Below are 15,071 nucleotides of genomic sequence, written 5' to 3'. Positions count from 1 at the left end.
GGAGGAAAATAATCAACAATGGAGTGGTGTGATGCAGATGTGTGTGTGTGTGTGTGTGTGTGTGTGTGTGTGTGTGTGTGTGTGTGTGTGTGGTTTTTGGAAAGTGTGCTGTGTGGTTAAAAAAAGGCACACGTTCTCCGAGTTTATTGTCGACAGGAACCAAAGCAAATATTTTAAAAATGGCAGTGGGCTGGAATTTACCTTTTAAGGATTCGAACCACACTCTAAAGCAGACTGGGGGATGATGTCACTGCGTCCGAGCACAGAAATATAATATATTAAATAAAGAAAGGCTCTTCATGTGACATATTCCCTGTGTGTGTGTGTGTGTGTCTTATCTCATGCTGTGTCCGTGTCTTATCTGCTACCAAGTGTGTGTGGTTCAGATGAACCGCAGCTGAAGCTTTTGTTTGCCTAAAAAGGAAATTAACTGCTCGTCTGCTCTCACACACACACACACACACACACACACACACACACACACACACACGTGCACTATATCCTGCAGACGTTTGAACTCGTGTTTTCTCAATTCCATATGATCTAGTCCTCATCTTTTGGCCTCCTCCTCCTCCCAGCGATCATCTCGACTGATTCCTCCTGCTCGCGCCTGTGGTGTGACGTTCCTTCAGTTCCCCGTTCACACCTTTACTTCTCATCTACAACTCGTTTCTGTGTGATGAAGAAAAACGTACAGCCGTGGTTTCAGCTGTCCTATATGAGCTCTCATTAAACATGTACAGTATAGAGACATTAAGAAGGAAAATAAAGCTTGGCAGGAAGTCGTAGAGAGCGCTGGCGTGTAGCTGGTAGAGTTAGCTCGCTTTGCTAATCTATTCTGAGAACGAAGCAGTGACATGTAAACCACAGAGCTGATTATCACACTGATTACAGCCTCGTTTAATTTATCGTTAACTCTTGAGCTTCAGGAGCTGGGTAAGCTGAGCAGCTACGACTGTTTCTCATCTGAACAAGAAAAAAAAAAGCTGGACAAGCAACGACACGCCCATAAGCGACTTGTGGGTTGACACGCCGTGCCCTGCTCTGATGTTCATCAGTGTAGCTTTTATAAATAGTTGTAAATATTTCCAGTTGTAGGGAAATGTAATTATTCCCACGTGCGCGTCAGTCAGAGGACCGGTGACGCTCGAGCGGAATCGAGTTGAACTCTCGCTGCCTGGTTTGTGAGAGTGAAGAGTGTAAAGAGTTGCTGGTTAACAAGCATGTGGTTGTGAATAAAAACCATCAGATGCTCTGCATGCTAAAGGTTATGGAGTGTTTTACACACACGGAGTGATGATGTACTGTGTGTGATTTTTATTTATTTTTTTATTTCACCTTCTTTAAAATGTTGCCTAATGACTTGAGGACACTCCATCATCAGATGGCACGGATCCAGACCTGATCATGATGATGATGTGTGAACGTTTGTCCTCACTCTCCTCTCGTCTCTCTGAAGGACACGGAGACAATGAAGCGGGCTCTGGCACTCATCGACTCGAAAATGGCTCAGGCAAAGAACTGGCTCAAGGACCCCAATGCACCTCCAGGTACACACACACACACAAGTAAGGAGACGCCGTCTGGCACGCATGTTTATTCATGGTGTGTGTGACGCAGGAGAGGCTGGAGAGCAGGCCGTGAGGCAGATCCTGGATGAAGCAGGGAAGGTGGGTGAGCTGTGTGTGGGTAACGAGAGGAAGGAGATTCTGGACACAGCCAAAGGTCTGGGACACCTGACTGACCAGGTCGCAGATCTGCGCGCCAGGTAACACAAGCACATAAACAAAATGACAGACCTGCGGCGCCGTGCGCCCCGCGCCCTCAGACCTGCGGCGTCATGAGCCTTTTTTTCCGTTTCACCATCCCGATTCTCATCATTGCGGCGCTTTCACTCATTTAATGCTCCATTTATTGATGCAGTTCAAGAATTTATCAAGAGAAGAAGCAAAAACCTCCAATAACCTGGTTGCATAAGTATACACACCCCTTAACTCGCACTTTGTTGCACCATCTTTAGCTTGTAATTCATGACCCAGTGTTTTTGCCTCAGAGTCTCCCAACAACTTCTTCAGCACATCTTCATTTTTTTCTTCCTCCCGAATCTGCTCCAGATCGATCGGATCTCCTGAACACAGCCTTCTTCGAGGAATTCCACAGGTTTTAGATGGGATTTTGGTGTTTATAGCTCTCCTCTGTCTTGACTCAAGCCTCAGTCCCAGCTGATTGAAAAGAAGCAGCTCCATAGCATGATGCTCCCACCACCACGCTTCACCGGAGCTATGGTGTTCTTTAGGTGATGAGCTGTCTTGTTTTTACGCCCAACGTATCTTTTATTTAGAATTGCATCCAAAAGGTTCTGCCTTGGTCTCATGAGATCATAACACGTTTTGTTGAGCTCGGATGCTCCTGTAGGTTCCTCAGCAGCCTCCCTGATGATAACTTTCATCCTGTTCTCGGTGGCGTAACTGGTGCTCCGTTTTCTCTACTTGTCGATGATGGACTTCAGTGTTCCATGGTACGTGTAATGTTCTGGACGTTCTTTCGTACCCCTCTCCTGATTGAAACGTTTCCACAGTGAGATCCTGTGCATGCTTTGTAAGATCTTCAGCTTAAACAATTGGATGAAACCAAGAAGATGTGAAGAAACTCTGAGAGGAGCAGCTGAGCTTTATTTGGAGTTGATCGGATTCAGTTCAGTAATGATGGGTGTGTGATTATAACCTTTTAAACATGATTGTGCTCCAACTGAACCAGTCATATGACCCATGATAAAAGGGTGTGTATACTTTTGCAGCCAGGTTATTATACTTTTTTTCTATTTGTTTTCCCACTTCAGTGTTTTTGGTTAGGTTACATTAAAGGTAGAAAAAGAGCCGACATGCTCTGTGTGTGTGTGTGTGTGTGTGTGTGCACTGCAGGGGTTCTGGTACGAGTCCGGTGGCCATTCAGAAAGCACAGCAGGTTGCTCAGGGGCTGGACATGCTGTCTGGGAAAGTAGCGAACGCTGCAGATAAACTGGAGGCCATGACCAACGCCAAAAACACACTCGCCAAGAAGGCAGAGGCAGCACAGGTCTCTCTCTCTCTCTCTCTCTCTCTCTCTCTCTCACACACACACACACTACAACCTTAGGCCATCCTTAAAAAAAAAATCCGTTTCCTGTCCACCGGGTGAGCAAAAAAATTTTCAGTCGGGAGGGAGGGATTTATTTTTTTTAATGGATGGATAAGAAATCGCAATGCTGTGTTTTGCTTTTTCTTTCAGTACTTTTTTTTATTACAAAAGCAGACACATTTAATAAAATGACAGTTTAATCAACTGAAACTTGTACAAAAACTTTAAATTAGCATTTTAAATTCTGACTACAACATTTGCAAAACTTTTACAAAGGTACTTAAAATGTCCGACACACGGGCTTTTTGTAGTTCTAAATCGAGCGTTAGGCCGAGTTCGGATGAAATTACACTATTAAAATGATCACTGAATGATTTGTTTTTCTGAATCTTTACTATTTTGTTGTTCGCTAGAATACCATTTTGCGATTTCACACTTAAGCAAATGATGAAAACTCCGGATCTCCTTCCTTCAAGGTGGCTGCCGTTTTTTTGTGCCGCACGGCGCATGCGCAGAGCTGATTTGACAGGGCTTTCCACAAGCGCCGGCTGCCGCCATACAGCCGACTACACAATTAAGTCCAGCCGGCTACTTTAATGACTATTATTTTTGTAGCCCACAGGATCTAAATATTAATTTACGATTTTAATAAAATTAAATGTTTATCTAACGGACTGACAATAATGTCAAACTGAACCGCACTCATTTAAGTTGTGATTCGCGCTGTTTGTACCGATAATAACCACAAATTCCCCGCAGACTTTGTTGATCAAGGGAGAGTAAAGGCCAATTTATGCTGACAACACAGTCCTCGCAGACGGTGTCGCAGACAGCGTCTGCGTAGCGCCCCCACCTTCGCAGACACTCTGCATGCACCTCCCAAAAATTGTGACCACCGCAGAAGCCTCACAGACAGCGTCGCAGACAAGAGGGCTCTGATTGGTCCACTCTACATCCGCTGTACAAGCACTTCCGCTTCCCTACTTTCCCAGTTTGTTTTGTTTTCACGACCGCCATTTTTAAAAACACGAGCGAAGATGGAGCAGCATGAAGAGCGGTTGATTGAGGAAGTACGTACATCTATACGACTCCAGTTCTAGTCATTATAAAAAAAAAAAAAGTTCTAGTCATTATAAGTAACCGGAGGATAAACACTCCACTAACCACACCCACCAACTACTCCTAGCGACTTCACGCCCCCTTGCGTTGTGCCGGTGAATAGCATCGCGCACGCCTATTATCTCCGCTCAACAATAAATTACAACTGTCTGCAAAAAGCTATCTGCGAAAGCCTTGTCGCAAGAGCATGCAGAGGCCTTAGCTCATCCGCGGCCCCGACATGCGGTGTGTGTGCGCGCACTCGGCGGAGGCAGTCATGTGTCGGAGGGAACAGAAGCAGAGATGACACTTATTTTGTCTCCGGTAAACCAGTTTTCTCTTGTTCAATTACGTGCTGGCATCAAAAGACACCGTTGGTTGTAAATGAACCCAAACTGAGTGGTTGGAGTGTATTTTCATACACAAATGGAGAAATGTTGGCTGAGTGTGTAATGGTGTCGCCCCACTGCAGACCGCTGTCGTCGTTGTTAATTCATAGCATGCTCAGCTGCGTGAATGTGTCACGCACCGAAAATAAGAGATTTACAAGCCAGGAACGCCTCATGATGCAATACGCAAGAAAAGAAAGAAGATTTACTGCCATTTTACTTTGTATTTGAGTAAAGTGAATAAATAAATGGTCTGTGGAAAATACATTTAATCCTGGGAACTGCGTGCACAGGAGTTTATTTTGTGTTTACTCCCCCTGGCTGGCTACTTATTTGTCATGGCTGGCTAGTATGAGCCTTAGTGGAAAGCCCTGGGAATGCGGAAATGTCAAGTTCGATTTTAGATTTACGAATCCCAAAAAAATGTCGAAAAACCGGCGTTAAAAAAAAAATTTCAACCACACAAACGGCACTCACCCGGCCGGTGGACCGGAAACAGAGCATTTTTTAATAATGGCCTTACAGAAGAGTGTAACACATCAACAGCATGGAGATTCGGACAAAAGCTCTATCTCTCAAATCTCGTGTGTGTGTGTGTGTAGGCCTGGTTAGCTGACCCCGCCTCCGGCCCTGAGGGGGAGGACCATGTGAAGGCCGTTCTTGCCGAGGCTCAGAACATCGCGGCTCTGTGTGACGATCCGCGTGAATACGACGACATCCTGCGCAATGTGAATGAAATCGGCGCTCTCACCGCCAAACTCTCGCAGCTCCGCAAAGCGTACGTATCCTGAACAAAGCCATGGCACGTGTGTGTGTTCCAGCCTCAGTCTCTAACACCGTCATTTTGTGCTGTCTCTTTAGAGAATTCTCAAAAAAACATTTATTTGTGAATTTTGACACGATTGAGTAAAAATGTATGGAGTGAGTCGTAGTTGTGGTTACTCAAACTGCTGATGTGATCCTACGATGTGGTGTGTGTGTGTGTGTGTGTGTAGGGGTAAAGGTGATACCCCTGAGGCTCGTGCCCTGGCAAAGCAGATCGCCACGGCTCTGCAGAACCTGCAGTCCAAAACGAACCGTGCCGTAGCGAACACTCGTCCAGCCAAAGCGGCCGTTCACCTGGAGGGTAAGATGGAGCAGGCGCAGCGCTGGATCGATAACCCCACCATGGAGGACGGAGGAGTGGGTCAGTATCGCTCTCCTCTCTAAACCTTTCTGTCCGGTTGAGTTGTTTACATTGTTTGTACGTGTAAACATCCCCAGGTGTAAGAACTGGAGCGACACTTTAACGTCAGCGTAATAACCAGAATCCTCAGCGTTAGATTAGCACGTTAGCATCATTAACCTTCCTTCTTAAACACACTGAGCCAAAAAGCATGATTTTTGGACTTCTTGTCTAGTTACATCAATATCCTGTAAAGTGTGTAAACTTCATTTCCTGATGTTTTGTGTGCATCGTGACACAAAAACACTCTGTGATTAGCGTGCGTGTGTGTGTGAGGGATTAGACCGGGTGGAAAAGATTAGACGGCCGTCTCTCTGTCCAGGTCAAGCTGCTATTCGTGGGCTGGTTGCCGAGGGGCGTCGCCTTGCCAACGTGTTACCTGGCTCCCAGAGGGCGGAGCTTATGGGAAAGTGTGAGCAGGTGGAACAGCTGATGGGACAACTGGCTGAACTGAGTGCGCGTGGACAGGCTGATACACCCCAAGCACAGGCACTCGCTCAGCAGCTCCAACACGCACTGAAAGTAAGAGAGACACACCCACACGTTATTATGCACATGGACACACTCGCATGCCAAGTCAAGTTTATCGCGCTTTTAACAACTGACACTGTCATGAAGCAGCTTTACAGAAAAACAAAGACTTTAGACATCTAAACGAATAAATTTATCCCTGATGATGAAGCCTGAGGTGACGGTGGTGAGGGAAAACTCCCGGAGACAACATGAGGAAGAAACCTGGAGAGGAGCCAGACTCTAAAGGGAACCCATCCTCATCTGGGTGATGGCAGATGACGTGATGATAAATAGCCTGCTTCTAGACGTTCTAACCCTAGATACTGAGCAGGAGTCATTGAGACACTTCTTCAGCACTGGGATGGTGGTCTTTTTGAAGCTCACAGGGACCACAGCCTGGCTGAGGGAGATGTTAAAGATGTCTGTGAGGACACCTGCCAGCAGGTCAGGACAGTCCCTGAGCACGCTCACTGGTATGTTGTCGAGGCCTGCAGCTTTGCGTCCACGGGTTAACTCTGGATAGCGTCGTCCTCAGGTCAGCTGGGGCTGAGCACCTCCTCAGGGGTGGGCATGAACTTGTATGTCTGCGTGTTGTTCATGGCTTCAAACCATGCATAGAAATCATTTAACATGTCAGGGAGATGGGGGTCACTGTTGTTGGCATGTGGTGTGATTTTTATAATCTGGTAGGGCCTGGATGCCTCGCCACATGCATCTGGGGTCCTTAGTATCACAGAAGTGGTTGTTAATCTTCTGTGCATACTGGCGTTTTGCTTTCCTGAAGGCCTGGGAAAGCAGAGCCCTTGCTGACCTGAGAGGCCCTTCCTGTCCCAACTTGAAGGCAGCGTCTCTTACTCTGAGCAGGGCATGGACCTCAGCTGTCAGCCATGGCTTCTGGTTGGTGCGTGTGGTTATGGTCTTTTCAACACTGATTTCCTTGATGTAGTTCTCTATGTACCCAGTCACAGAGTCTTTATATTCCTTCAGACAGATGTGCTGGTCATAGGTTCAGGGAAGCTGCCACATGTTCCACATGCATGAAAATCCCTCACCTTTCGGCAAAATTCGCCGTTTTGAAACCAAAATGGGTGACCTACGTGAATCGTGTAGATCCGATGAGGAAAAAAAATTGGGGGGGGGGTTGATATTGACCCAAAGGGGAAGGAGGTCGCTTCGCACCCATAGACAGTTCGTGCCGGTTTGCGCCTCCTCCTCCTCCTGCTTTGATATAGTGACGAGTACATCTCGCTGCGAAGGGCAAGCAGCATCATTTCGCGCCTCTTCTCCTGCTGGCCAGAGCGTGCACACATCAGTCAGAGCGCAGACCAGACCGCCGGAAGCTGGATTGAGTCATCGGACTGAATTTCCTACTTTTTTCAAACTTTCCTGATTTGCCATCAAAACAAACAAAACTTCCGGCTTGATTACGTCAGCATTCGAAAGAGGGTGCGTGCGTCTTTTGACAATCCCTGTGTCCGAAATTGCTCGCTACTCACTATATAGGGCACTGTATAGTGGAGACGCCATTTTATAGTGCTGTCCGTGCTGAAAGAAATCAAATTAAAAGTCTCAAATTTGATTTAATAAAAGACAGCAGCAAAGAAGAAAGTATTCAGCCTTGATTTAAAAAGAACTGAAAGCTGCAGGTACTTCCATATCTTGGCAGGCTGAGTGGTATGCTGGGGCACCTCTTGCCAGCAGACCAGGATATCCAGAGGGAACTTGTGCGGTTCGGTGTTGACCTGACCATCCCCAGCTTTAAGGAGGAAGAGAGCATCGTTGAGTGGTGGGGTCATGTCTTCGACAAACCAGACAAGTACCCCTCCCTGGGTGCACTGGTTAAGCGTTGCCTCTCCATCTTTCATGGACCTAGAGTTGAGTCCTCATTTAGTCTGATGAATGATGTAATTGATCAAAGGAGTGGCAACATGAATGTGGAAACATTTAATGCAATACAGACGGTCAAGTAGACGCTGATGTCCAGGGGGAAGACAGCTATGCAGCTCTTTAGAAGGGAGGACGTGAAGTTTGGGGAAGTGGACAGAACATTGTGCAAGAACATTAACTCTGCAGCAGCCACATACAAACACCAGCAGAGGGTGAACAAGGAGGAAAAGCAGCAGAGCAAGTGTGGCTCTCAAGCAACTTGCAGTGCTCAGCAGGCCAAGAAACAGACTGCTGAAGGAGAGAAGCGGGCGAGGCTGAAACATGTGGCAACTCGGCGAAAGCGGGCCATGGAGACACTGGTGGTCCAGGCAAATAAAAGGAAAAAATGATCACTATTCCTTGTGTGTTCTCCACTTTCTTCGTTCTATTATTCGCATTTTTTTCCAGGGCATAATTTCACTATAACTACATGTATTTGTACTGTATGTCCTTGTGCAAGTGTCAATACAGTATACTTAGTAAGAAGGCTATAATATTTATTCTGGGGGAGGACCCTTCAAACAAAATAAAACAACACCAGAGGCCACGTCACCACTCGCGCACCCTTCTCACCTTTTTCACCCCGACCCGTTTTCATGCCTGGTTCCAGTCCGTGCTCTCAAAGTAGTCCTGTCGGGCCGAAGTGGCTCCTTCCAGCCAGACTCTGATAGTCCTTTGTAATGGCCTGAAGCGTTTTCAGCAGTAGCCTGTATGCTGGGAGAAGCAGGACACAGAGTTTGTCTGAGTGTCTCAGGTGGGACCGGGAGATGGCCTTGTGTGATTCATGGACATTGGTGTAGAATACGTCCAGCATGTTGTCTCCCCTTGTGGAAAAGTTGACATGCTGGTAAAACTTTGGCACCACAGTTTTTAGGTTGGTGTGGTTGAAATCCCCAGCAACAATGAACAAGCCAAGCCATCGGGGTGGGCCGTTTGTTGCTCACTGATGGCATCGTGGAGCTCAGGTAGCGCTTCGTTAGCATTAGCACTGAGCGGGATGTACACTGCTATGACTATAATAGCGGTGAATTCCTGTGGTAGATAAAACAGCTGGCATTTCGCCAAGCTCTAGCCATGGTGAGCAATGGGTATCGACTGCCAAGGTATTAATACACCAGTCATTGTTGATATAAACAGAGACCACCACCACCACGGCTCTTACCGGAAGTCTCGGCGGTCGTATCCACGCGGAGTGATGTTATGCCCCTGTGTCAAGAATGTTGTTTGACAACCACGCTTCTGTGAAGATAAGCACACAGCAGTTCCTTGTTTCAGACTGGGTGGTCAGTTGGAGTCTAAGGTGGTCAATTTTATTGTCGAGAGTGCGCATTAGCCAGTGGTACTGACAGGAGAACCAGTTGGCTAGGATTAGCTTTTAGCCTCCAGTGGACACCCACTTGTCTACCTCGCTTCCAGTTCCTCTCGCACCACTTGTGGTGCCTCCTTCCCCAGATAGCTGAATCACACATTGCCATGTTGAGCCTTTATCCGCGTAGTGGTCCTAGGCTACGTAGCTTCTCTCTTAGTGATTCCGGGATTACAAAGTTGCTCTTTGAGCCCAAAACCATAAGGGTTTTACGGCTGTAACAATGAGAGAGACCGACTAAATGACATAGCGACTGTAGTCAAGACTGACAGACATTGACACAAAAATTAGCACCGTTAGCTGGAGCTGGAGAAGCCACTGCATCCGTGTGTGCTGCCATCTTGGTTCAAGACGCAGCATTCATGAACTGTTCATGACCGCTGTAGTCCTAAACCATTGTAGCAAAACTAAGTGGTCCAGAGCATCTTCTAAATGTATCTTTCAACTGTCCATATGGGGGCCGTCCTCCACAGGAGCAATGTGATGAGACTCCAGCCAGAAGTAGGGCATCAGGATGGATCAGGCAGGTCTGAGGAGCAGGAGAGGCATCACTGGTGTCTCAGGATCGACATGTAACTTGAGAGAGAGAGAGAGAGAGAGAGGAAGAAAGCACAGGTTGTTAGGTTTGCCCAGTGTCACCTAATGGTTAAGAATATGTTGTGCACTGAGTGCAAGCGGAGACTCCTCCAAGACTAACTATGACAGCATAACTAAAAGGAGAGAGCCAGAAGGTAACACAGGCATGAGGGAGCCCCGGGACATAAAGCAGCAGCCACTACACCGTCAACAAACTCGAGTGAGCAAGCGAGTGGGGACTGACAGCATCCATACATCCCAGTTTACCAAAACACTCTGTCTGAGGATCCTCCAGATCTACTCCTTTACCTCATAAACACCATTAACACAAGGCTTGACTAAACAGATCTGTTTTCAGCCGAGACTTAAACGCTGAGACTGTGTCTGATTCCCGAACACTACTTGGAAGGCTGTTCCATAACTGTGGGGCTTTGTAAGAAAAGGCTCCGCCCCCCCGATGTAGCCTTCACTATACGAGGTACCAGCAGATAGCCTGCACCTTTTGATCTAAGTAGGCGTGGCGGGTCATAGAGGAGCAGAAGTTCACTCAGGTACTGTGGTGCGAGACCATTCAGTGCTTTAAAGGTCAATAGTAGTATTTTATAATTAATATGAAATTTGATTGGGAGCAACTTTCTTTTCCTCAAAATTGTTTGCTGCAAGTCTTTTTTTTTTCAGTGTTGGTGTTTACAACCTTTTTTTCTGATTTTCATCAGTAATTTTCCACTATAGTTTTATTTTTGTTGTATTTTTCACTTCTACCACATTTTCATTTTCCTTGAACGCCTTTTTCTTCTGTCCAGAGACAGCAAGCGGAGGCCGTCTGTGTCAGATCTGCCTTAATGTCAACAAATCTTCAACTAAAGTACATAAATCATTTATCATGGCACACGTTCAGTGTGCTGAGTGCAGGATGTTTAGTCGTTCTTCCTCCGTCATTAGTGATGGCTTTCTTTGTGGCAAGTGTAGATTAGTTAGCTCTCGGACGGAGAAAGTTGCTGCTTTAGCGGTGCGCATCCAGACTAGAGAGGGTTCCAGTCTGGAGGTTCCAGCAGGAGCATGAACAAGCTCCAATTAGTCCAAAATGCAGCAGCAAGAGTCCTTACAGGAACCAGAAGACATGACCACATCACCCCTGTCCTTTTCCACACTGCATAAATATAAACACACACAATCATGCAAGTAAACACACACACACTGCCCTCGATCAGTCCTGTGATCTTTTACTCACTCAGTTTTGTGATCGTCAGTGTGACACTTTGTGTATTTCAGGACCTTAAAGGCAAAATGCAGGAGACCATGACACAGGAAGTGTCTGATATCTTCAGCGACACGACGACGCCAATAAAGCTGCTGGCCGTGGCTGCGACTGCTCCACCAGGCACACCCCACAGAGAGGAGGTTACCCCGCCCCCTACACACACGGAGATTAACTCTTTCATACAACCCCGATTCCAAAAAAGTTGGGACAAAGTACAAATTGTAAATAAAAACGGAATGCAATAATTTACAAATCTCAAAAACTGATATTGTATTCACAATAGAACATAGACAACATATCAAATGTCGAAAGTGAGACATTTTGAAATTTCATGCCAAATATTGGCTCATTTGAAATTTCATGACAGCAACACATCTCAAAAAAGTTGGGACAGGGGCAATAAGAGGCTGGAAAAGTTAAAGGTACAAAAAAGGAACAGCTGGAGGACCAAACTGCAACTCATTAGGTCAATTGGCAATAGGTCATTAACATGACTGGGTATAAAAAGAGCATCTTGGAGTGGCAGCGGCTCTCAGAAGTAAAGATGGGAAGAGGATCACCAATCCCCCTAATTCTGCGCCGACAAATAGTGGAGCAATATCAGAAAGGAGTTCGACAGTGTAAAATTGCAAAGAGTTTGAACATATCATCATCTACAGTGCATAATATCATCAAAAGATTCAGAGAATCTGGAAGAATCTCTGTGCGTAAGGGTCAAGGCCGGAAAACCATACTGGGTGCCCGTGATCTTCGGGCCCTTAGACGGCACTGCATCACATACAGGCATGCTTCTGTACTGGAAATCACAAAATGGGCTCAGGAATATTTCCAGAGAGCATTATCTGTGAACACAATTCACCGTGCCATCCGCCGTTGCCAGCTAAAACTCTATAGTTCAAAGAAGAAGCCGTATCTAAACATGATCCAGAAGCGCAGACGTCTTCTCTGGGCCAAGGCTCATTTAAAATGGACTGTGGCAAAGTGGAAAACTGTTCTGTGGTCAGACGAATCAAAATGTGAAGTTCTTTATGGAAATCAGGGACGCCGTGTCATTCGGACTAAAGAGGAGAAGGACGACCCGAGTTGTTATCAGCACTCAGTTCAGAAGCCTGCATCTCTGATGGTATGGGGTTGCATTAGTGCGTGTGGCATGGGCAGCTTACACATCTGGAAAGACACCATCAATGCTGAAAGGTATATCCAGGTTCTAGAGCAACATATGCTCCCATCCAGACGACGTCTCTTTCAGGGAAGACCTTGCATTTTCCAACATGACAATGCCAAACCACATACTGCATCAATTACAGCATCATGGCTGCGTAGAAGAAGGGTCCGGGTACTGAACTGGCCAGCCTGCAGTCCAGATCTTTCACCCATAGAAAACATTTGGCGCATCATAAAACGGAAGATACGACAAAAAAGACCTAAGACAGTTGAGCAACTAGAATCCTACATTAGACAAGAATGGGTTAACGTTCCTCTCCCTAAACTTGAGCAACTTGTCTCCTCAGTCCCCAGACGTTTACAGACTGTTGTAAAGAGAAAAGGGGATGTCTCACAGTGGGAAACATGGCCTTGTCCCAACTTTTTTGAGATGTGTTGTTGTCATGAAATTTAAAATCACCTAATTTTTCTCTTTAAATGATACATTTTCTCAGTTTAAACATTTGATATGTCATCTATGTTCTATTCTGAATAAAATATGGAATTTTGAAACTTCCACATCATTGCATTCCGTTTTTATTTACAATTTGTACTTTGTCCCAACTTTTTTGGAATCGGGGTTGTACATAAATTATTTATAAGCATATCCAGATACTTTTTATTACTCAATAAAACATAATACATACTGTATATATGAATCAGGTGTTTGAGGAGCGAGCGGCAGGGTTTGAGACTCACGCCGCGAGGTTGGGGGCGACAGCAGAGAAAGCAGCTGCAGTGGGAACGGCCAATCGCGGTACGGTGGAGGGAATCCACGCTGCCGTCAAGTCCGCCAGAGACCTTACGCCTCAGGTTTGTGTGTTTGTAATCAACACATGACTTCTTGCGCCAGGGTATCATGGTGTTTACTCCAGATTTCTGTCTCGCTGTGTACCCTGTACTGTGTGTAGGTGGTGTCTGCTGCTCGCATCCTGCTGAAGAACCCCGGGAACCAGGCTGCCCACGAGCACTTTGAGACCATGAAGAACCAGTGGATCGACAATGTTGAGAAAATGACCAGTAAGTCTGAAATAGTTCTATAAATCCTGACGTTCTTAAAGGATGGTGACGTCAGGAGGCATGTCCGAGCCCATATTAGGCCACGCCCGTTTAAGAGTGATTTTTAAAATCGATCAATAAATCTGTCTTGATCTATTGTAGAAGGGCCATGTGATGTCATCTCTCTCATTCCTGTTTTTGTTATTGCTTGTAGAATGTCAATGATTTAGTTTTATTCTGCTAATCTTGGTGTGTGTGTGTGTGTGTGTGTGTGTGTGTGTGTGTGTGTGTGTGTGTGTGATTCACTGTACTGGACTCTCTTGGCCTCTTTATCTAAATATAACTCTGAGGAATGTCAAAAATTTCATTGTTTTATATTCAAAACCCTGAAAGTCATTTCAGCTTCCAGTTGTTGTGCAGCGCCCCCTGGTGGCACTACGATACACTCGGCATCGCATCACTGTGTGTTCAGTAGATAGGAGTAGGTCAGTATATTTATAATTTTTAATTTGTTCTTAAAACTCTCAGTATCAAGTGGCGTAAAACAAGGGTGTGTTCTGGGACCCGCCCTCTTCTGAGGTTTTCTTCTCGCTGCTTTTGTCGAATCACTTCGCACAAGGTCTGATGGAAATTTAAACCTCGCCCGTCTCTGAGCTCAGACTAAAGTTAAGACTGGAATACTTTTTGCACACTTTTATGCAGCCCTCGTTTCCCACAGTGAGATACGACCCCAACACCTACTGGACAAGTTTACCAAAGCCCACGATGACGTCAGATTAGCAGTTAGCCTAAAGAAGATTGATATTCTGGAACAAGGCACACCAGCCCCTCCTCTCGTACACATCAGTGTGGTAAACAACTTCACCTACTTGGGTTCGACTCTTACCGAGAACCTCAGAACCCTGCCCTTGATGTTGAAAACAGTTCAAGGGTTGCCAAAGCCTCAGGAGGAATGTCAAGACTCCGAGATTGTGTGTTGGGAAAACGGCTCTCTGTCCTGATAGACCAAAGTACTTGTCCCAGGCTTGTGTCCAAAGCACACTCCTGTATGCGAGTGACATGTGGATGACCTACTCCAAGCGTGAAGAGGTTGGACAGCTTCCATCTACGAAGCATTCTGAAGATTCCCCGGCAGGCAAAGGTCACAACTCAGAAGTTTTGGAGCATGCGAAGCTTCCCAGCATATTTGGCCTCCTGTGCCAAAGGTGGAGATCCTGGCTTGGGCACAACCAGCAGATGGAAGATGGTCGAGATCTGCTCTACAGAGAGATGTCAGAGGAGATGAGACCTATTGGCCATCCAGAACTTCACTTTCAGGAGATCATCAAGGAAGATCTCAGGAGAACGAGTGTTGAAGTGGAGAACTGGCAGGGAAAAACTTCTGCTCACTCTGTCTGA

The 15,071-nt window shown here is 46.1% G+C and overlaps 1 protein-coding gene across 1 annotated transcript in view; it reads left to right on the top strand.

Moving 5' to 3' along the window:
* LOC132897890 (vinculin-like) overlaps nt 1-15,071 on the top strand; it is a 55,416-nt gene that overhangs the window by 35,264 nt on the left and 5,081 nt on the right. The window contains exons 7-15 of the mRNA XM_060939149.1: nt 1,460-1,550; nt 1,621-1,768; nt 2,922-3,075; nt 5,207-5,382; nt 5,600-5,790; nt 6,152-6,351; nt 11,483-11,611; nt 13,338-13,487; nt 13,586-13,694. Coding sequence (XP_060795132.1) covers nt 1,460-1,550; nt 1,621-1,768; nt 2,922-3,075; nt 5,207-5,382; nt 5,600-5,790; nt 6,152-6,351; nt 11,483-11,611; nt 13,338-13,487; nt 13,586-13,694 — 1,348 coding nt within the window. The remainder of the gene's footprint in view (nt 1-1,459; nt 1,551-1,620; nt 1,769-2,921; nt 3,076-5,206; nt 5,383-5,599; nt 5,791-6,151; nt 6,352-11,482; nt 11,612-13,337; nt 13,488-13,585; nt 13,695-15,071) is intronic.

Source organism: Neoarius graeffei, chromosome 14 (assembly GCF_027579695.1).
Source record: "Neoarius graeffei isolate fNeoGra1 chromosome 14, fNeoGra1.pri, whole genome shotgun sequence".
Lineage (NCBI taxonomy): Eukaryota > Metazoa > Chordata > Actinopteri > Siluriformes > Ariidae > Neoarius > Neoarius graeffei.
Note: the sequence above shows the minus strand (reverse complement) of the source record. Positions and strands in the feature narration are given on the sequence as shown.